Raw genomic sequence first — 22592 nt, forward strand, 5'->3', positions numbered from 1 at the left:
ACCACCCAGCCAAACAGTTCCTTGTCACACCAGCGTCCTCTGTTCCCTGTGAAAGAGTATTTTCTGAAGCTGGAGAAATTGTCTCAAAATAAAAGAAACCGTTTGAGCCCTTCTACTGTGCAGAAATTACTTTTCTTGAATAACAACACCTGAAGTAACAAAAACACCCTCTTTATTACATCAAGCACAATGTCCAAAAACACTTAGTACACCAAGCACACTCCCAAAGAAAATATGAATGACAAATCAAAGATTTTCACTTCATTTATTGATTTTTGTTATTTAAAATGGGACAGTGGAATTTCATAAAACAAATGACAATTCAAATTTAAGAAATTTAATGGCTATTTTTCATCTGTAATCCCCTACAGTTCATATTGTTTTTAAATTATTTTTTCATGAGTTAATTACTCAGAATCTTTAATGGGTTACTAAAAACACATATGTACAACATGCATATATACATACATAAGTGCTATTATTTACACAAGAGGTGCATCACATTCGCAGGGCTTCGTTTGGTGCAACAATCACTTCTCTGGTAGATGTCACCCAAGGGAATTGAATGAACCTTCGGGTAGTGAACCACTTTATGACACAATGGTTCAAAATGATTCTATGCTTCAAAAAGCCTTTTGACATCACAACCTGTAGCCCATCCCAGCATTGTGCAGGTCTACTATTTTAACCCTGGTGTCCTCACACAGCTCTCTGGTCTTGGCTATTGTGGAGAAATTGGAGGTTGTTTGCTTGAGTGTGTGGACAGGTGTCTTTTATACAGATAACGAGTTCAAACAGGTGCAGGCAATACAGGTAATGAGTGGAGCACAGGAGGGCTTCTTAAAGAACTAACAGGCCTGTGAGAGCCAAGATTCTCACTGATTGTTATGTGATCAAATATTTATGTCATGCAATAAAAGGCTAATTAATTACTTAAAAATGACACAATGTGATTTTCTGGATTTTTGTTTTAGATTCAGTCACTCACAGTTGGAGAATACCTATGATAAGAAATTAAAGACCTCTACATGCTTTGCAAGTGGGCGAACTTGCAGAATCTGCAGTGTTTCAAATACTTGTTCTCCCCACTGTACATTTCTACTGCAGGATTTCACAAAAGACCATCTTAAAGAAAAGCAAATTGAAGGACAAAAACCCCGGAAAATTCTGCTTTTTGTCTGTTCGGGTGGATGACATCACAAGAGTGTAAGATTAAATCTGGCCTTAGTTAAAACATAGTGGACATATCTCTCTACAGGTAAGAAACTCTGAATTTTGATTTTTACAAAAAGTCTTACTAAAAGCTTCAAACAACTATTCTGTGTTTCCATCATTCATTTATCTGCTTATCTGATGTTGCATCAATGAGGTAACAACTCCTCTCCCTCTTTTTTTCTGGGGGATCCCAACACTCAAGCCACAGGGGGCATTATGGTCCCTGCAGCAAATTCTGAATATGCTCCAAAGTCTCCTCCCAAGGAGGCCTCACCTAAATATCCTGCAAACAAAAAGCCATTATTTTGTTTTGAGTCCATTTATCTTGTCTCTCCGAGTCAAATCTGTGGACCAACAGCTCCATAAATTACAGAGCCACATCGACAGAAGAGCTAAGAGCTTTATTATCAATAGCAAACATTAGCTGCTGCAGCTTGACGAGGCACATCATTTACAGTGAAATTGTATGTTACATTAATTGGTTCAAACAGAAATTATGGAGTTACTAAAATTGAACAGGTTCATGTCAGAAGGCACAGCTTAGAGTGTTGAAATATTTTAATATGAGCAGGTGAAAGGAGCTCTGATCTCACAGCTTGGAGGCAGAGCTATCCGGTTTAGGTCCCAGCCACTTCTCTCCTGTAACAACAAACAACAACAAAAAAAGTTCCACCTTTTATAAAGGGATGACCTTTCAGTAATCAGAAACCAAAGATGCATGCAGAATCAGAATCAGTGCCTTCACAGATGAAACCATGTTTTTTAGACAGCTGGAGTTTGGATTAATGCAACTTTGTAAGTAGGAGTAAGTAAAGATTGTTGCCTTCTTATGCTTCAGCTTTTCTTAGAAACAGTTTCAGGTTTATGTCCATTCATCCTGGCCATGACCGCTGTCATAATCATGCATGTTTACTTACTGGTTTGAATCCTTCTTTTTCCAGGGTAGAATGATTATATAACAAAGTACTACATCGATTTTAAAAACAAGAGCTGAGTGCAAACGTTTGACTCTTTTTCATTTGTTTTTTTTATTTATTTATATTTTTTTATTCACATACAGGCTTAATTAAATACACACTCCTAATATTTGGATAAATCTCACTTACCAAGTTGTATCTCAACTATTTGTGTTTTGCAGCCATCAACAAGCTTTCGGTAAGATATCTGAACACTCCACTTGACAGAAACCAATTTAAATTGGTTGGTTTCTGGGCACAGACCCAGCTTTTAGGCTGGAGCCATACATTTTCAGCATAGTTTAGGACAGGGCTTATAAACAGCTTAATGTTAGTCTGTTTTATTCTAAGGCTGCACAATGTAGTGCATTGCAGTATCAACACAAGCAATATTGCAATAGGGAAGAACTGCTTAGATGCTATTTCTGTAGGATATTATATTTTAAGTGGCATGCATGCAAATTCTCCAAGCCAATAATGTATTTGACCTGTTGGATGGACTTAAATCCCTCGATGACTTCCCATGATGTCTAGTTTTCGTGGCTGAGATACTCAGAGATGCTCAACTTCAGAAAAATAGTTGACACATTGTCAAAAAGGTCAAGAAGTCAGGAAGCAATTACATGTTTTCCTGACATCGTGCAGCCGAGCTTTACATATTCCACATGTGGTTTTCACGTACGTTTGGGATCTTTTTCCTGTGGGAACACCCGACTGTGTGCTGCTGCAACCTTCTCAACCAAACTGTTGCCCTCAGATGACTGAAGGTTGGTTTGGAGATTCAGGAACAACTCAGGAGCCCCCGAGGCTTAAGCCTTCATGAAACACAGAAAGGTGAATTTATCCTCGTTATGGTTTGAGGGAGTATTGATTAAGGAAGAAGGGTCTGTTCCTAAACAGACATCATCAAGCACGACTGTCCACATGGTCAGAGGAGACAAAGATTGAGATATTAACCATTAATTACTATCTTTGGACGTAATAAAATAACACTTCCAAACCTAAGAAAAATAAAATGTGAAGCATGATAATGGAAAGATCATACTGCGGGGTCTGTACTAGTATTGCACAAAGGTGATCAAATAAAAATGAAGTAGAACTACCTCAGAGCTCGGCAACTTCACCACAAATCAAGAGCTAGATGGTTGATACATTGACACAGATGGCAGGAAAACGACCCAAACACAAACAAACACTAAGCTTTTGCAACGGCCCCAACCTCAACCCCACTAAAAATGTATTCACCGTGCTTAAAAGCCGAATTCGTGCCTGGAAACCAATTAAATTTAAATTAGCTCCACCCTTTCTGATAAGAACAATGGTCAAGAGGTGAAACTAGCTCAGGGGCATTTAGGCAAATATTATTGGTGGGTATATGTGTGTACTTGAGTCTGTAAGTATAATTCAGAGAAAATCCACAAAACGTCAAATTGAAATAACGAATAATAGAATAAAAAACAACAACACTGAAGTCATTATATTATCATTGAACCCCAAAAATGGTTCACATAAATTATTAAAAGTTCTCAATCCTGACATTCAAGCCTATGATGATTCGCAATATGTACTGTATATACTGTGTTTCTCACCAATGCAGTTGGCCATAAGCTCAAATCTGTCAGATCCAAAAAACATCTCTGGTTTTCCATCAATATGACAAATCAGCATGGGGAAACCAAACGCCTGGGAAAGAATCACAGGTATTGTTTTTTAAAATAAGCTCATTTCTTTTTTGATTGCTCCTGGATGTACAGAGAACACTAAAGTACCACCAACCCCATAGTTCAGTGCTTCCTGTGTTGTGTGTTTGAGCTTATCCTTGACCTCCTGTGAGATGCACAGCTTCAGTACTTCCTCAATCTCACTGTCAGTCAGTCCTGCTTTTTTTGCTGCCTGGGGAAAACACAAAACCGCGGAAAGAAAATAACGTAACTCAAAATCTAAACTGAAATGGGACCAGTGTGTGTTTTTTAAACTACCTCAGAGAACGACTCAGGTTGAGTGATGTCTTTGTCCTCACTCCAGATCCGCCTCCACAGCTCCCGAGAAACCTGCTCCACCTGCTTGTCTCCACCTTTCTCGATCTGCTGCACCGCTGTCACAAATCGCATCGCAGACAAGGATCCTGAGGAAAAAAAAAACAAGTCTGGTGTCTTATTATGGTTGTGCAACGCGGACAGTGAAGCTACAAGTTTGAAATATTCCTGATAAAGCACAGATTGTCTTATACTGCACTGTTTATATAACAGCTAGGATTAAATAATGTTCACTTCATGTGAAACTTGTTAAGCCTACAGAGAATCATCACTTGAGTTAGCAGGTGCTTTACTTTATCACCCCTGAGCTCTTTAAATTGGTCTAACTGTGTCTTCTCTCATCCATTTGAAATTTCAGCTTCCATAGAAAAAGCTTCGACAGACAACTTTACCCTTCATCACCAAGAACCAAAAATACAAACCGGTCTGCAAACAAAGCTCAATATCTGATGTATACTTTTATTGAAGCAAAAGAGGCAGGACACAAATAAGGAGGGAACAACAGAATGAAGGGAAGTAGGACATAAAGATGGAGTGACACAAGGATGGATGGAAAAAAGGAGAGAAAGAAGTAAGGGCAGAAGTAAGGGTGGAAGGAAGTAAGAGCAGGTGGAAGTAAGGAAGGAAGTAAGGGAAGAAGGAAGGAAGGAAGTTAGTAAGAAAAATAAAATATAAGGGAGAGAGGAAGGACTGAAGAAAGTACTTTAGCAAGAAAGGAAGGGCACATTTATACAATGATACAGGGAATAAGGGTGGGTAAAATAGGTATTACTTCTACCTTGTGGTTACTTTGGTTTATGTTTCATAATGAGTTGTTTTTCTTTTTTTTTACATGTGGAAAAATGTCCACTGACCAGAAAATGAAATAAATGAATAAAGTCTGGAAATACAAATATTTTTCCAAACTTTTTACTTACCTATCCAGGTTCCTACACATTATACAAAACAAAATCTGATACTTTTCCAGTCTCAAATTTCTAGATTTTTCACTCATTTCATTCTGGGAATCTGAGTGCAAAGTAATCCCCTGGAACTTGCTTAAATAACAACTGGTCTTACAAATAAATAAATAGAGCTGCACAATATACTGTATTGAATGGCAGTCATTGCAGTAGCAATGTGTGAACTACTGCAATCACAGAGCAAGGGTGAAATAAATAATTGGTAGGATATTATATTTCATGTGCAATGCAAATTCTTTATGCCAATTATAAATGAGCTCTGTTGAATGGACTTTCACTACCCTCAAGGCCCACACTGGATGTACATTTTAAGTGGTTAGTTTAGGATACTAAAGATCAGATTGGCTGGGACATCGTGATGAAGGTAAAGAACAAAAAACAGTCAGGAAAATGTGGGTTAACTGTAACTCAAATCATGATGACAAAAGCTTAACAATTATGTGTTTTCCTGATATTGTGCAGAAAAGCTAACTCCAAGCTTCCACACTGTTGTTGATTATGTAGGAAACCTGTAGATTACAATTACTGCCTTCTAAACACTTAACTGCCAAGTTCTACTTATTTAATAAGACACTATAAAATTTGAGACTCTTGTCAGAAAAAGCTTAAGAAATTCATTGCTGGCGTAAGAGATGCAGAGACACACATCAACCTGTCCATGACAGTAAAGCAGAGTTAAACATCAAAAAGAGCTCAAGACATTTAATTTGTGACCAAAATTGTACGTTTTGAGGCCGAAATTATTCATTTTTGTGTAACCAAATCTCACAATAACCCTGGAGAACCCCCAGCAGCTACCTGTCTGATCAGAACCCATCAGAGCACTCATGCTGATAGTGTTTACCTTTTTGGAACATGACCTCAAATGGGTCAGATGGTGGGTGTAGAGGGATGTCAAAGTAGTTGGCCAGGCGGTGGAGATCCTTTGTCATGTAGGAAAACTTGTTGGGAACTAAACCAGGAGGCTTGTTGCCTGTCATAAACACGAATTGATCCTCAGTTAATGTCCACGAGGTTATTAACATCCACATTTAATGAACACTTTCCAGGTTCTTCATGTTCACTGACCTGCTCCATGCATGATGCCTCCCAGAAACGCAGGACGCAGCTTCAGGTCGATGTTCCACACGTTCCTATAGCGACACATGACCTGGAAACACAAACAAGTTTAAAAGACCCCAGAATATGACTAGGACCTCCAGGAAGGATAAGAAGGAGGAAACGAACCTCAAATCCGAGCCAGGAGTAAGGCGAGACCACATCATAGAACAGCTCAACCACTTTCCTTGAGGTCATCTTCAGGTCTTCACCTTTGCTTACGCTAAATGTTCGGATTTACATGAAATAATTCACTGTGCAGTTCAAAGTTCTCTCAAGCAGCCTTGGGTCCTCTCCAAGTGAATCAAAGGTCAACTAAACAGACGCAGGGCAACCTAGCTTGATGTATGTAGTTCGGCAGAGAAAATTAAAAAACAAATACAGCAGAAATCCGTTGGCAGTTAACCGCGGCGCTGCAGCCGGTTACTCAAAAATTTACCTCAACCTGACTTTCAAATTAACAGCACATTACAAATATTAAATCAACCCAAACAAAGCATCAAAACAAAAAAACTACAAGTTGCTCAAAAGCTGCGTTTCTCTTGTTCTGGTGCTTATTGGAAGGTGACCAACAACGTTACTGTTCGTTTCTGCCATCTACTGGTAGAGGGCTGAATAATTAAAAAGTTAAATTATTTATTTAAAATGTGTATGAAAAAAAGATAGGGCTACAGCATGGTAAATAAAATTATCTCACTTCTCTCATACATTTACAAATTATCTACATTAAGTGAAACTGCACCTTTATTTCCCTTAGATTTAGGTTTCTATTTATTCTGCACATGTCCAATGTCCTCAAGGGCCAGTGTCCTGCATGTTGTAGACTTGTCCCTGCTTCAGCTAATCTGATTCAAATCAGTGGCTTTTGAATAAAATAGTGCTTGATATCTTAACTATTTCGATTTTACATTGTTTTCATTTATTTTTAGGCTAGTGAATTATTTTATTCATGTCTTCTGCGTGTTTTGTCTTTTCAATTACTCCTATCAAATATTTTGCTCTTGCCACGCAGCACTGTGGTACAACTTGTTTATTTTAAAGCGCTACATGAATAAAGTTGACATTGATCAGATTAAAAATGCTTTGACAGAATTTGATGACGTGCTGAGGAAGTAATTCACTCACCTAAAACGTGTGTGTTGGAGCAGAGGGTGGACAGTTGTTAGAGCTGTGGCCCTGCAGCAAGAAGGCCCTGTGCTTGAATCCCATCTGGGGCTGTTCTGTGTTTTCAGTGTTCTCTTTGTGCATATATGGGTTCTGTCTGGATATTCCAGCTTCTAGTGGTGAACTAGTGACCTTTCCATGGTGTACCTACTCTCATGTACAGATGGCTGGAGAATGGTAGGATACTCACCAACCCCTGTTGTCACACAGAACGCTACAGAAAACCAAGTTAGCCAATTATCTCACAGAAGAACATTCACTTTGTATCTTTACACCACAACTCTAGATTGAAAGAGGCCTTAGATATTCGTATCCCTGGTAAAGATGTGTAAAAGCTTTAAAATAAATTAATCTTTTAGTGCAGTAGTTTGATCTCACTCTGATTTTTTTTTTTTTTTTTTGCCTCTTTCCCATCCTTCTTACTCAGTGTTAATTACTAATTAAAACTCAGTCAAATAATAAAAATAAAGTCTAGAATAAAATAATTTGTAAATTACATTTATTATACAGGAATACTCCAAGGGTACTACTATATGTGAACCGTTATTACAAATAAATGTACTCAAATTAAAGTTTGTTTTTTTCCAAATGTGCTCAGTGTGAGATTAGGCTACAATAAGAGATTAATTTATTAATTTAAGCTATTTTAAGCATTTTTACCAGGGATGCCAGTGTGGTGGGAGCTATATATATAAAGTAATCTCTTATACATACCAGTTTCAGGTGCAAATATGCTTTTACAGTGCTTTTACATTTTCATTAGTAAATTGCATTCAAAATGGCAAATAATTGTTCATTTTGTTGTTACTATGTTCTTAATTGTCTAATTTTATAAGTGCATTAACGTACATTCATCCAATTGATCTTAATGTTCATATGTTTAGTCAAACAAACTGGGTATGACTGCCACCTGCTGGATTAATGTGTGCATAAATACCTCAAAATAGGTCCAGCATACATGAAAATAAAAGTTTTACAGACAGTTACAACAAAAAGGTAAACACACAAATGAAAAAAAACACACATATTAAAGAAAATAGACACAATCCTTTAACAATGTAAAAACACCAAACTGAAAAAAATAGACTATGTTCTTCTGTTTTGCAATATTGTTTGTGTTTTTAATTGGTCCTTTGAAAAAAAGCTACGTGATGCCACTTATAATGACACAATAGGATGTTATGAAAATGTCGATCAGTTACTTTAGTCCAAACTCCAACATTTTCCACCATCATCAGTTTGTTGTAGTTCATGTGAAGCTCAGACAAATCTTTAAACCTTTGCTCAAAAAAAGACTCGGACCTAAGAGTTTTTAAAACAGGATTTATGACTCGTTTTGTGATTTACATTTTTTCATATAGAGAATCTTACTGTAATCTTTAAAATATGTTATGTAGGCATCATAAATAAGTAAAGTGACAACTTATTTTCCAAATTGTTGGACATTTTTATTTCTACTATCTCAGTCTCGAAAGCTCTATTAATTTAATGAATTGTTCTCTATTGTATCAATATAAAAAAATCACCAAAGTCAAACTAAATGTTAGCCGTTAAAATAATTGTAATATTTCACTGTGAAGTTTTCACAAAATTACATTTCAAATGTTGTCATTCATCTTAAATGTCTCTTCTATGACTGTAAAATAAATATATTTTCTACAAAAATCTATTTACTTTTAACATCTCTTTACATACAGTTATTCCACAGATATGACAAAGGTAAAAAGCTTGTCTAAAACAATTATATGGCTCTAAAATCTCCAAGTAAAGGTTTTCTTTATGTCTCTTCTTGAGGACTTGCTTGATCTTTGAGTTCAGCTGTTCCTGAGCCATCACTAAAAAAAAGAAGCAGTTTAATATTTTCATCTCAAGGCCACAAAGAAAGAAAACCTGTCTGCTTATTTCCCTTACCTCTCTGCATCTTTGTCTACCTACAAAGAAAGAAAAACAAACATTTTTAAAAAAAGATAACTGTTTAGTCAACTGAAGTGCTCTGCACATATCTTTACCTTCCCCTTTTGTGATGAATTGCCAGCATTCTTCCTGGGAACACCCAGATTCTCAAACGAGTGGCTTCGCACTCTGATGGCTCGCTAACGAAACAAAGATTTAGGAGACGATATCAGAAGATAACTCCCTTGGCATCTTTCTTTAGTATAGATCCAGATTAAATTTGCCCATAGGGTCAAGATAACAGCTTATCTGAGAGCGGCTAAGCCCAAAATGGACTTTTAACATCTTAAACATCTCCAGTCTCAAAAACATCATGGCCGTTAACGCAAACATTATATTATGAACCTTTAAACTGTTGTCGCATTCACTTTGAGCTGTTATTTATCCAAAAAGCTGCTTGTTATTATTTACATGGGAAACGGAAGTAGGCAGTGGCGCATCACCTATAATCTTCCTGTGTAAAATGTGCACTGCAAAAGCATTTTCAGTGAGAGTTACTGTTGTAGTGAACATGAATGCATGAGATTGGACCTTTGACCTCCAAAAATTGTATTTCCTACAGGCTGCTTCAAAATATCCATCTGGACTTTTAAGTTATCCAAAATAACCTCTTATTTTACACAGGATGTTTCCTAGAATCTTCCAAATATGATGCTGAAAAGGGTGTTGTCTGAATGCTTGTCAGAAATAATTCAAAGCTGATTATCTTATTCTGCTCATTCAAGATTCAGAAAGCAGTAAAACAAAGTAAGTATATATATATATATATATATATATATCCCCTAAAAAAGTCTTGCCCAACTGGGTCTGACATTTTTATTAATAGATTAATGGATATCGCTCAATGTAGAGGATAATAATTCATTATTTGGACTGATATATGAGATGATGAGATGGATTTTGAATAAATGAATGAACGAAATTGTAATTTTAAACATATAAGCAAAAAAGAGGGAAAAAGAAAAGTAAAAAGAATAAACTTAAAGTTATATTATTGTGACAAAATAATATAAGTAAAGCTTTATAACTGAGATCATATCCTATAGAGACAATAGGAATGTAAATTAATTTAACCAATTTTTAGTTTGGAAAGGAATAGGAGAAAGTAAATGCTTATTAAGTCCTACCCTAATTTAAGTCACCCAAAATACAGTCATATTCAATAAATTAGAATATATGTTCCAGTGAGGATTGCTTGTAAGATTAAGAGTATTTGTTTTATATAATCTTTAAGCAGGTATAAGACACACCTTTCAAAAAGCCCACATTTCTGTTTTAAAGACGTTTTTTTTATTGGTTTCATGTAATATTCTAATCTTAAATATTGTGTTTTTATTTTATGCTGTGAGCAGAAAATCATAATTACCGGAAATAAAGGCTTATAAACATCAGTTAGTGTGCAGTTAATCTATATAATGTGTTTCACTTTATGAGCTAATGTACTGAAATAAATGAATTTTTAAAAAATATTCTAATTTACTGAATGGGTCTGTATACATGCTGGATATACAGTCTACATAATTTACAAATATTTAAACCTGTATAATTAATTCAATATCCATAGCTATCCTGTTTTCACTGTTTTCATCTATAAATTGTTTTTAGATCGATTGTGAGACTGATTGGTTAATGTAACATACCCTACGCTGCCAAACAGAACAGCAGTGTAAAAATCATAAAATATCGCTATAATGTTTTCTTATTTTTATACCCCTTTACTTAACAACTCTGAAAGTGAAAATCTGGGTTTGTCTTAGACAAGCAGTTAGTTTTAGCCTCTGGGTGCAGCTAATGTGTATTTATACTAACAATATCCTAACTGCAGTAAGGATATTGTTTCAGACCTTTGAAAGAACCTCACTTTAAAAATCCAGAAGTACCCCTTTAAGAAAATTATGTGATGAGTTTCTTTGCTCTGCCAATATTCACCTTAAAATTTTCGATAAAACTTCCACTTCCTTCAGACGGCCCCCGCACGCTCTCAGAAGGCGGGGCGGCAGCGATTGATGTATCTCCCATCATGCAGCGAGAACGGGTGAAGAGTTCATTATGCAAGCTCTCCAGGAGGGATGAGCGTGTACGCAGCTTAACATGAGAGGAGTAGATGCCAGAAAACATTTATTTCAGAGGAAAATAAATTACACAACAGGTCTGTCTGGGTGATATTAATGAGCATTATTAAAAAAAAAATTTTTCTCTGGATACCTCCAGTTTGCTGAACTGCTCAGCCTTATAGCAGGAGATCTCTGCATTGATGAGCTTGGTGAGGAGGAATTCCCTCAGCTGTAAACGCTTAAAAAGAAGAAAGAGAAAACTATTTATCATTGTGACACAATTCAGGTTAATGTGAAGACTGGCATGCATAAATCATATGCAGAAAACATCCAATAAAAACCAAAGTTAAGTCATAACAAGCTGACAGTGAAATTGAGACTTTTAAAAACCCTTTAAACCACATCTAATGTATTTATTTTTCTTTCAAGGCTTTCTTCTAATATTTAAATTTGGTCTTGATCAATATTTTTCTATAGTTTTATTTGGTATTTTCCTGCTTTTTCATGTCCTTTCTGTTTAATTCTTGTACCTGTCCATGACAGCATGTTGTGCAGTGTGTATGAAATGAGAAAGGTGGACAAGTGGAAGACAAATGAACAAGTGTATAAGCCTAAAACTGTCTTCTATACATCAAAGATCTGACACAGGACCTAAGAGATGCCTCATCCTTCGCTTGACCATTAACTGTATGCCATATTTTCAGCTAATACCTCTTTGAAAATGACCTTGTTTGTACACAAAAATTATATTTTATTATTTATTATTATTTTCTGTATTTGTCACAAATTTAACCGAGAAACAGCAATGAATCTGGTCTTTGTGACATGCTGCTGGTATTGTAGCGTTTAAAGTTTTAATTTAGAATTGCTTCTATACTAAATTTTCATTTATGTCATTGATTAAAAAAAAGATGAACTCAAAATAGAAACGTTTGAGAACAAAAGGTCACGTAAAGCTACTTTTAAGCTGGGTGTAAATTGTTTCTTTCTTGCCATACTGGATTTCTGGACTGCAAATAAGGTAAAAAGCAGCCAAAATCCAAAGAAAAACTTTAAAAAGATCATAAGAAACCCTTGAGAAGTATTGATCAAGACCACTTCAATAATTAAAGGACAGTCTGACTCCTTAGTACCTTCTTTGTGGAAAAAAATCTAATCAAGCAGAACATATGACAACAGGTACATTTGGGCCCAACAGAGATTAAAATATTATGTTCTGACTGAATCATTTCACTTTACAAAAATATAAAACAATATTATAAAATAAACCAGTGAAAAAGAGGTGTATTACATCTGTGAAAAGTGGAGGATCTGGGATGACGGGACCAAAAGGAGGCACATCTTCTCTGGCTGTAACAGACACCTGCAAGGTAGATCACCAGAGAGCAAATGTTCATATCTTCAAGATCTGCATAGTACTACAAAAACTATTAATCTGTTCAGCCCAGGGTCATAGAAACATGGAAACAGGCAACAGAGAACATGACTTTTTAAATAATTCATTGGTGGTCATTGAGATACGGTTCCCTTAACAAGCACTAATTTTCATTTACCATAACTAGAGAAGAGATTAATTTTTCTCACAATACCATCAACCAAGAGACTCAAGTTCAGTTCTGGTTATACCCAGTATTTTAAACTTCCCTTTTGTTTTTAAACACTGTTTACTTCCTTTTTCACTCACCCTTTCATTGGGTACAGGCATTAAACCCTCCGCGTTATTAGGAAGAAGGAACACAAAATGAAAAAATTATACCAGAGCAAATAGAGAAGTTGTGGAAAGTCAAAGCCACAGTTGTTCCAGAGGTCATTGGAGAACGCTAAGGTGTGATTTCCAAACAGAAAGAGCAACACCAGAGATGTTTGTTCAGAACAGCAGCCCTATAGGAACAGCTAAGATAGTAACCAAACCCTTGAGTACTCAGGGTCCTAATAGAGAACACAAGTTCCTAGGCTTGTGCTCTCAGGCCCTTAAACACATCAAATCCTTGCAAAAGTATTTACATTTACACCTTAAATGTTCTCCACATTTTGTTAGATTAAAACCAAAAAGAATGCAAAGTATTTCACAATGATTTTATTTGATAGACTACAGTTTTTTTACAGGATGTTAGCTCCAATACCTTGGACCAGTTTCCCAGTTCCAGCGGAAGAAAACGATTCCCACGGTATGATGCTATCATTGCATGTTATGATCCTTGGGTGTTAACGATTATTCAATTACTAAATTAGTTGACGATTGTCTCAATGATCGATTAATCACGATTAATCCGATGAATTGTTTTAGCCTTAGTTTAGTTTGCTAGTTTATTCAAGTGTTCTTTGTTCATTTAGATTTTTTTCTGTTAGATATCTGTTTTTTTCCCCCTGAGTTTCTTAGTATCTCGGTTTAGCTCCTCTGTGTTAATTAGTCTCTCTCTCAGAGCTTATCTGCCTTCCTTCTGCCCCAGCTGTTCCACATTATCCCCTGATTACTCACATATGCATTCTATGTCATTCTCCACACTTCCCTCAGTGTATAAGCTCTCTGGTGGGCATTACTCATTGCTGGATTCTTCCACTATCGTGGGCGTTTCTCCGTTAAACTGCTTCTTACTCCATTTCCTCATTTCTCTTCCATTGCTCAGTTTCCTGTGCCTTATTGTAAGTTTGCTTTTTTGTTATTATTAAATCCACCTATTTGTTATGCTGCTCCCAAATTCCTGTCTGCACTTTGGTCCTGCAAAGAACCTACACCCCATGACATTACCATGTTTATTGTTCTGTTCAGACAGTATTGGTTTTGTCCCCATGTGTGGTGTTTTGCATGCATTAAAATTACACACAGTTAAACTCCGTTTACTAATTAGGGGCAATTTGTTGCACTGGATTTTACTTAGGGGTATCAGAGTAAAAAAGACATACATATGTACACTTTTCGATTTTTATTTGTAAAATATTTAGATAAACAGGTATCATTTTTCCTTCCACTTAACAATTGTGCTCTAATTGTGTTAGTCTTACACAATAAATCCCGATAAAAAACACTGAAGTTGGTTTTAAAGTGACAAAATATTAATAACTTTATTTAATTTTTTACTATAATTTTGAGTAGCAAAGTCAAAATGGCAGAATTTGAGAACAAAACAAAAAGTATACCACTTGCCTAGTAAACCGCAATGTGCAATATGTTGAACACTTTTATGTGGTTAAATAATTAAACTGAAACTGGTAAACACTTACCTGGTAGGCATCTCCACCTGCCGTCTCCTCCCTCTGAACCCTCCGCACCACCACAAAGCAGTGCAGGAAGTGAGACTTGATGACATCACACAAAAAGGGTGTTTGTCCATCCTGATAGACCAGGGCTACGATGTCATTACCAATGTGCCTTTTTCTCTGTAACTGACAAGGGACAAAAAAGAGGAATTATGTTCAGTTTCAGCTCTAGAAACATTTTGTCTTTCATTTGAATTTGTCTGGAAATAATTTTAGAAACAACATCCTGTGAATCGTGTTCGGAAAATGGCAGATTGAGGGTGAAACAGCGTTCCGACCTGCTGAGGGTCAGCCTCTGTGTAGGGCAGCTTGGTTGCAACATGGAACATGATTTCTCTCCCATTAAAGGAAGTGAAGACTGCTTCATTTCCAGTCTGGCCGTGACACACATCCAGTCCTCCCCGGAAACTAAAAAAGACAAATAAGTTAGACGGCAAGACTGAAATTATTTACAAGTAAGACTGCAGCCTTGACAGTTGACCAGCAGGCAGTCACTGACACCCTTCACAAGGAGCCACAAAAGCTAAAAGCATTGCTCAGGAAGACAGAGTGCTGTATTAAAACATTTTTATGAACAGTTTAGTGGAAGGAAAAAGTTTGGTGAAAGAAGGTGCACAAGCAAAAGGGATGTCCACAATCTGGAGAGGACAATACCTGGTTTAATGACCAATGTATCACTTTACTTGAATGACCAGCAAGCCCCATAGATAGTGGATATACTTTATAGTATACCTTTCAGAAAACGTCATAGTGTCAGAGATGAAACAATGTAACATGTGATGTTCACAATTTGAATTACTGAGATAAATACCTTTCTGGTGACATTCTTATTTATGGAGATGCATCTGCAGATCTTCCAAAGTTGAGATAAAAACCCTAGAACCATGGAGCATGCAATGGTTGTACTAAGGTAGGGTGTTTTCCAAATGCAGATACACACTGTTAGGACTGTGGATGCATTAAATTAAATCCTCAAGACTTATTCATCTTTGTGGCTTCAAAGTCCATGTTGCTAAAATGTTTCTGTTTTACCACCCCTTATTTATTATTATTATTTCTTGTTTATTATTTTATTTTATCTCATTCTCTTCTACTGCAATTGTTGCAAATTTTAATCATAAAGCTCAATACTCTGGCTTTTGTCATTTTCATTCTTCTTTTGCAGGGATGTCTAAAGTATGGCATGAAGGTCATTTGCAGACCTCTAAATAATTTTGTTTGGCTCCAGACCACGAATGGCACAAATTTGGCCTGCAAACACAGGTGGTTTATACTTATTTTATTCTTACCTCAGCCAAGGAGGTTATGATTACTCTTGAGATTGTTTGTCTGTCTGTCTGTGTGTGTGTGTGTGTTCTTGTACTTGTACTTGTTGCTGAGTGAGAACCATTTTTCGTATTTTTATCGCAAAGTGAGGACATTTTGATAAAGTGAGGACATTTTCCTGGTCCTCACTTTTTCACTAAAAATCAAGGAAAATGAATGGAAGTCAATGGAAGTAACCGAAAAGTCCTCATAAAGATAGTAAAACACAGACGTGTACGTTTTTGGACATACAAGGAATTTGTTTTGGCGTAGTCGGTGCAATACAATACAAATTAAACAGTATAAACATATCTACAATATAATATAAATATATGTGCACAGTTTTAAGTGAGTGAGAGTAAGTATAGAGCAGTATAAGATGCAAGAGGTGTGTCTTAGCCGAAGTAAGAATACAATAGATTTTGGTGTTGATCAGAATTTTTTTTTTTTATAGTGTCAGTGACCGAACATTGGGTGATAGAGATATGCAGTTTCTGACTGTCTTGTTTGGGATGAGATTATCACAGACAAATAAAAAACTACATTTTTTATTAAAAAAATAATTGTGGCTGCCTACTCACGGACTACAGATGCAAACACTTAATGTTTAGCTAATGCATAAAATCATATCGTAAAAGCTGTTTTTTTTCAGGTGAACTTTACCCTGTGAATCCCTGCAGCTGGATCGTGTCTCCCAGAATCGACAGGAACTCCCTAAACTTCTGACTTTCCTCGTTGTTACTCAGTATGTCCTCTTCTGTGAACTACAGAGACAGAATTTAGGCATCTGAAAGGAAAGACGTGATATTATGTTATATTTAAGCTGTTTCTGTCATTTTTTTAAAGTAACCTTACCTGCCCTTCCTTTTGGTACAAAACACCAAACTTGAAATTAGAAGAGACTCTATGCTCATCAAATGCTGTTATTAGGTCTGGAGCCTGAGGGAAGAAGGAGATAAAAGTTCAAGCTATCTTTTTTTTTAAACATAAATCATTTCTAAAATAGGGTGACTCCTAACTCGGCCTTTGTTATTATTACCAACAGCTCCTAATAATATCAGGAGTCATATTTCTATGTGTGATCAAAGTAGATATGGGTGCGGGTTACCTTGAGGTAGCTGACCACGTCAAACTTGGAGACTGTCACTTTATCGCACAGCCTCTGGAAACAATATACATGAAGTTATTAATGTACAGTTTCTGGTATTTTTAACACATGCAGATTGCATTTTTTGTTAATTTGACTTCTATAGTGAGTTATTATTTGCCATGTTTATATTTTACCTTAAGCATGAAACAAAATAAACCTTGCTACAGATCATGATTGTATCTCTCTGAATTACAAAAGCTAACAGTTCTAAAACAATGATTAAGATAAAGTGAGGACTCTCATTTGTAATACATGCTGATAATACTGTAATGATATTACTTGTATTTTACTTATAGACATTTTACTTTAGGTTTGTAAAAAATTTAAATGTGTTATGCCTAATTGTTTAGTTTGATTCACTGTACCTTTGCTAACTCTACAGCAGATGGCATGTTGGTAAAAAGGGATGAAGAGAAAGTGCCATGCAGAGAGCACTCTTTCATCCTGGGTAAGAAAAAAAATATTGCTTTTTAAAAAGTTGTTTTTTCCGACACGCTTGTTCATATTTACCACCACAAATAGACATTTTTTTTAAAAGAAACAGCTTAAAGATCTTACTCAAACAAGTTCAAAGACACAAAACAGGGTAAGAATACATCATAGATTGCCAAAAGTACTGAATAATCCCTTTAAATAATTGAATTCATGTGTTCCTATCACTTATGTGGCAGCAGGTGTATACAGTCCAGCCCCTAGCCATGCTGACTGCAACTATGAATATTTGTGAAATAATGTGTTGCTCTCAGGAGCTCAGTAAATTCCAGCCTGGTATGTTGATATGACGCCACCTGTGCAGCCAGTCCAGTCATGAAACCTCCTCACTGCTAAATATTCCATAGTGAACTGTTATCGGTACTGTAACAAAGTGGAAGTGAGTGGAAATGACAGCAACTCAGCCACAAAATTGTAGGCCACTTAAAATCACAAAGCGGGGTCAATGGATGCTCAAGTTGCTGAAGCTGCTGAAACTGTGTGCAGTCAATATCTAGAGACCTCCAAACATCGTGAGGCCTTCAGATTTGATCAAAAACTATGTACAGGGAGATTCATGGAATGTTTTTGATGGCCCACTAGCTGGGTCCAAACCATACATCGCCAAGTGCAATGCAATGTGCTTGATGTGGTGGTGTAACGCATGTGGCAATAGACTCAAGAGCAGTGGGGACATTTCCACTGGATCATGCCTCTCTGTCTGGAAATCCAATGGGTGAGGTTTGGCAGTATAGCCTGGAGAACGGCACTTGCCTGAACACATTGTGTCAAGTGGATAAGTGTGGTGCAGAAGGGATTATGGGGTCTGAGTTGGGCTTTGCCCCTTAGTTTCAGTAAAAGGTTTGGTGTGGAAGAACTTGACTGGCTTTTAGAGAGTCCTGACTTCAGCCTGGCAGAAAACTTTAAGGATGAATTTGAGCAGAAACTGAGAGCCAGGCCCTTTCGTCCAATATCGGTGTCTGATCTCAAAAATTCTCTCTTGGAGGAAGTCAAGGGGAAAAAATCACATGTACTTCAAAGCATTGACTGATAATCAACAGGTAGGAGGACCTTTATAAAACCAGGAGTTGGCAATTGCAGATCTGGAGATTACATAGACAATGATGGTAAAGAAGCAATTGTTGCTGCAGGTCAATCTGGGATGGGTTGTAAGGACATTTCCAAACTATTTGAAGTCCATTATTCTACTAGGTGAAAGATTATTCTCAAGTGGAAAACTTTTAAGATTACAACTCTTTCCAGGAGTAAACATGCTAGGAAATCCACCCCTAGGAGATTTCCCTCTGCCACCTGGGCCAAAAACATCAAGTTAAAAGTGGTCGAGGGCCACAAAAATATGATTTTTTTAAATTAAAACATCTCCTCGAGAATAAACTACACATGCTACATTTCTGTGAAACAAAACAAGTAATTTTTTTTAAATAAAGTGATCTGTAAATCATTGTAGATCCATTGTAGATCCAAACGGGGTAAAAAGGGTTTTGTAAGTTTGCTTCATTAAAAAAACAATCATTCAATTTTCAAATTTTTGGGGATGTCGACTGATTTTTTTGTTTTTTACTCTCAAAGACAATAGAAGAATTTTCTTTCAAAATGTTTGCTATATTTAGCCAGGTTTTAGAAATCAATTCAATGCAGATTCAGGTGCATCCAGGTCAGCTCATGTTAGAGTCAAATGTGAAACCATTTGTCCGAAAGCTAAAGCTTGGCTAAAAATGGGTCATCGACAGGACAGAACACAAGAGAAAATCTCCAACAGACCAGTCAAGAAAGAAAATAATCGCCAAAAACAAAAGTGTGGCAATAACCTAAAAGAAGACCAAGACCTAAAGCAGACTAGCCAATAAAAATTAAGTTGTTGGGCTTTGCAGAGAGGTGTGCAGAAACAAGTGTCTGGAAGCCTCTATGTACTGAAGCAATATTTAAAAGAGAAATTGGCCACAACTGCTCAGGTGATGTGAGAGACTGATAAAAACATGCAGAAAACAACTTCTTCAAGTTACTACTGCTTCCACAAGCTATTGAATGAAAGGCTGTCTTACTTTTTCCCATGACAGTATTGACAGCTATGGAAATGTTATTTTTTTACTGTAATCCAAAATGCACAAATATCTAAAATAACTAATTTGAAAAGTTCAAGCAACTCTTGGAATCATTATTATGGTTCTTGTACAAGTACATTCAGAACCAGTACATCCAGGAGAACATTCTGCTTGTTAAGCTCCTGCAGTTTAGGCTATATATGGATCACATCCTACACATCCATGCATACTAGACAAAATAACTCATCATAAAACACACAAAAATTCTTTTCAATGGACTAAAATTGACCTTAGAATCACCCGAAGTTTGTTCTCTTCCTCCTCCAAACATACAGAGAGAACCAGAGGCCCCAGCGATGGATCCACTGCTATGAATGAATGGTGATACTGTTGGGGGAAAAGGTTGTAAAACATGGAAATCATTCCATCAACCTTACCACATCATACTTTGGTCTTTAAGCGAGGCGAGTACTCACTCGAGAGCGGAAAAACTCGTGGTAAATTTTGGCCTCGCCATCTCTCTCCATGATGTCATAGCCTTCCGGATTGAGGCCATGGTGAGAGGAGGTGGGACTCACATCTCTGAGCTTTTCCAGAGGTGGGTCGATCCAGTAGCTTCCCAGTTTAGAGGGAAGAATGAGAGGCAGATCTGCACCAATGTGCAAAAGCTGAGACTAAAACACGCACAAAGAAGCAACAGATAAGGTGAAACATGAGTGTTTTGGGGGAAACATATTATGGTGATTATAAAACACCAGTATCAACACACACGTACAGTCCTGCAGATTGAGTGAGCTCAGTTATTCTTTACTGTCATGATTACTTACCTTCAGAGGAAGTGGGAATTCGCATCGCTGCTCATCAATCCTGCTGCCCTGATGGACAAGAGTACTGATGATAACAAAGCTCTGCTGCTCAGACATCAGCGGATACAGACTCACTGTTTAAGATCAATCACACTGAAACTCACCTGCAGCTTCACTATGATTTCAAACAGTTCTGCGTCCTGCACACACATGCACTCAAATAGAAAGGGAAGACGAAACATGTAGGGGAACAGGAACATGATTAAAGCACTAAATAAATAACTGTTACTTCTCTTATGTGCACAAAAAAGGATTAATCATGTTTTACTAGAAATAAAGGGAGAATTTTATAGGGAGATCACCCTTTGATTGTTGGTTGAAGAAAGGAAAGGCTTGCTGCCAGTGGTTGGAGAGTCCAGAGCCTCCAGAATGTTGTCCTCCACAGATTCAGGTCTGAAGCAACAGGTTAATTTACTCAACACGTGAGCACAGTTTGTCAACGCCTCCTTCTGCTCATATAGGACACAATGAAGATAAAATACTGCTGGTAAAGGAAAAATAAAGCCTCACCTTGTCCCATCCCCACAGGTGAATCTGTCCACACTGTAAACAAAGAACTCAGATGGTTAAATTACTCTTAAGAAACGTGCAATTTGTTTTAAAGTGTTAGTAATTTCATTGACTTTTTGAGAACATTTTAAGTCCAAACATAAGCCTATACTCACCCGCCATATGCCCCAAAAGTGAAACTTCTCTTTCTAGAGAAGGACATGTCATTTCTCTTTTCTCTCTCCATGGCTTGATGTCACCATGAATGTTTCTACATGCCAGTTTGGAATCAAGGAGTCAATCAAGGCTGCCTAAGGTTGAATTAATTCACTCTATCATTCTGTCTCTCCTCCTCTTTCTGCTCCCCCCTACCACTCACTCATTTAAGCTTTCCTTTCCTCCCTCCGTCCTGTTGTCAGAAAACCAGGCAGCATTAACCCGCTCATGGTCACACGCTCAAACTGCCTCAGTCATGCTGCTTCTTTACGCCACTGATCCCGCATAAGCACAAATATGGTGGTTTATCGCAGGTGGACTCTGCTTAAAGATAGACCAGGAAATGAATAAAGAAATGACTGAGACTTTTTTCTTTCCCTCCCGGACCTGTTACCCTTTGAGTCAGTGAGAGTCATCAATTATTGACAGTGCACACAGCGAGGGTGAGGAGGTAGACAGCAGGGGAGGGAGAGGTGGAGGGAGCAGGGGAACGTCAGAAAGAGAAGGAACTGAAAGAAAGGCAGATGTAGATAAGGGAGACGTTCCTATTCTAATAATCCTAAAGTTGTGACGTTACTGTAAATCAATGTTTTCTTTATGTTCTAGCATGGGTAGGCTGATCAAGTGAAATGTTAGCAGTAATAAAGTGAATAAAGTTTATGTTTGATTGATTTATGTGGCACCAATAATTCAAAATGCAGTCCCTTGCAAAGCATTCCAGTTCCTTAAATGTTTTTACATTTTGTCATGTTACAGCTAAAAACATTTTAACTTGAATTTTAATAGGATTTCTTTCTGTTTTTGCTTTAAATGTTTGATATATTCTTAATTTTCTCTGAGAAGGAATTTTGCCCCACTCTTCTTTGCAGAATTGTTTTTATTCATATATATTGAACAGTTTTAGAGCACGAACAGCCTGTTTAGTGTCACATAACATCTAATCTTGTTTTAGGTCCAGCTTTTAAAAAGGCTATTTTAAATCCAGTGATTTTTTTTTTCATTGCTTAAATAGTTTTCTGGGTCATTTTGTGACTTCCTAGATGAGTCGTTGAAGCACTTTTGGACTTATGGGAAAAGTTCACCTTTGTTTTACAGTTTCACCATTTATAGAAAATGACTCTCCCTGTGGGTGGGCTGCACAGCGAAGTAGGTTGCACTTTTGCTTTGCAGCAAGAAGCTCCTGGGTTCCACTACAGGCCAGGGGTCTTTATGCATGGAGTTTGCATGTTCTCCCTTTGCATGTGTGGGTTCTCTCCGGGTAAATCTAAACTTTAGTGGAACTTGCATGCAGGTAATTTTCATTGGGAGGTCAGTACATTTTATTTATGTAACAGAT

General features: G+C 37.0%; 2 protein-coding genes across 4 annotated transcripts; both read right to left on the reverse strand.

The window, feature by feature from the left end:
- Window positions 1–1601: 1601 nt before the first annotated feature.
- Window positions 1602–6818, reverse strand: LOC124865810 (glutathione S-transferase kappa 1-like). 2 transcript variants are annotated; one of them, XR_007037668.1, is made up of 8 exons: window positions 6397–6818; window positions 6238–6319; window positions 6014–6142; window positions 4151–4296; window positions 3948–4064; window positions 3761–3854; window positions 2854–2986; window positions 1602–1854 (listed from the first exon to the last, which is right to left on the reverse strand). XR_007037668.1 is itself a non-coding variant. In XM_047361251.1 (7 exons), the coding sequence occupies exons 1-7, from the start codon at window positions 6463–6465 to the stop codon at window positions 1805–1807; spliced, it is 687 nt and encodes a 228-aa protein (XP_047217207.1). In that variant the 5' UTR covers window positions 6466–6817; the 3' UTR covers window positions 1602–1804. The 2 variants fall into 2 exon arrangements, 1 of the variants encoding a protein (XP_047217207.1); XM_047361251.1 differs by lacking the exon at window positions 2854–2986 and having other exon boundaries at window positions 6397–6817.
- Window positions 6819–7913: 1095 nt separating this feature from the next.
- On the reverse strand, window positions 7914–21643 carry rap1gapl (RAP1 GTPase activating protein-like). 2 transcript variants are annotated; one of them, XM_047361250.1, is made up of 20 exons: window positions 21420–21643; window positions 21217–21311; window positions 21062–21094; window positions 20854–20944; window positions 20656–20691; window positions 20513–20560; window positions 20162–20359; window positions 19975–20072; window positions 17517–17595; window positions 17110–17163; window positions 16857–16940; window positions 16665–16765; window positions 14975–15104; window positions 14661–14822; window positions 12730–12801; window positions 11590–11676; window positions 11314–11469; window positions 9441–9524; window positions 9343–9362; window positions 7914–9266 (listed from the first exon to the last, which is right to left on the reverse strand). In XM_047361250.1, exons 2-20 carry the CDS (start codon window positions 21285–21287, stop codon window positions 9209–9211), a joined length of 1662 nt encoding a protein of 553 aa, XP_047217206.1. In that variant the 5' UTR covers window positions 21288–21311; window positions 21420–21643; the 3' UTR covers window positions 7914–9208. The 2 variants fall into 2 exon arrangements, with proteins under 2 accessions (XP_047217206.1, XP_047217205.1); XM_047361249.1 differs by having other exon boundaries at window positions 21217–21643.
- Window positions 21644–22592: the final 949 nt, after the last annotated feature.

This window comes from Girardinichthys multiradiatus, chromosome 3 (genome assembly GCF_021462225.1).
Source record: "Girardinichthys multiradiatus isolate DD_20200921_A chromosome 3, DD_fGirMul_XY1, whole genome shotgun sequence".
Lineage (NCBI taxonomy): Eukaryota > Metazoa > Chordata > Actinopteri > Cyprinodontiformes > Goodeidae > Girardinichthys > Girardinichthys multiradiatus.

What these genes read in the sequence shown, in the direction of transcription:
- LOC124865810 (XM_047361251.1), bottom strand. Translation starts at nt 6,465, where the DNA reads ATGACCTCAAGGAAAGTGGTTGAGCTGTTCTATGATGTGGTCTCGCCT. An exon ending in AGGCATCATGCATGGAGCAG is followed by an intron (nt 6,143 to 6,237) that starts GTCAGTGAACAT and finishes TGTTTATGACAG; the next exon opens with GCAACAAGCCTCCTGGTTTA. An exon ending in AGGAAGCACTGAACTATGGG is followed by an intron (nt 3,855 to 3,947) that starts GTTGGTGGTACT and finishes ATTCTTTCCCAG; the next exon opens with GCGTTTGGTTTCCCCATGCT.
- rap1gapl (XM_047361250.1), bottom strand. Translation starts at nt 21,287, where the DNA reads ATGGAGAGAGAAAAGAGAAATGACATGTCCTTCTCTAGAAAGAGAAGT. An exon ending in ACGTGGTCAGCTACCTCAAG is followed by an intron (nt 16,941 to 17,109) that starts GTAACCCGCACC and finishes TTCTTCCCTCAG; the next exon opens with GCTCCAGACCTAATAACAGC. An exon ending in AGCAGTTCAGCAAACTGGAG is followed by an intron (nt 11,470 to 11,589) that starts GTATCCAGAGAA and finishes TCTCATGTTAAG; the next exon opens with CTGCGTACACGCTCATCCCT.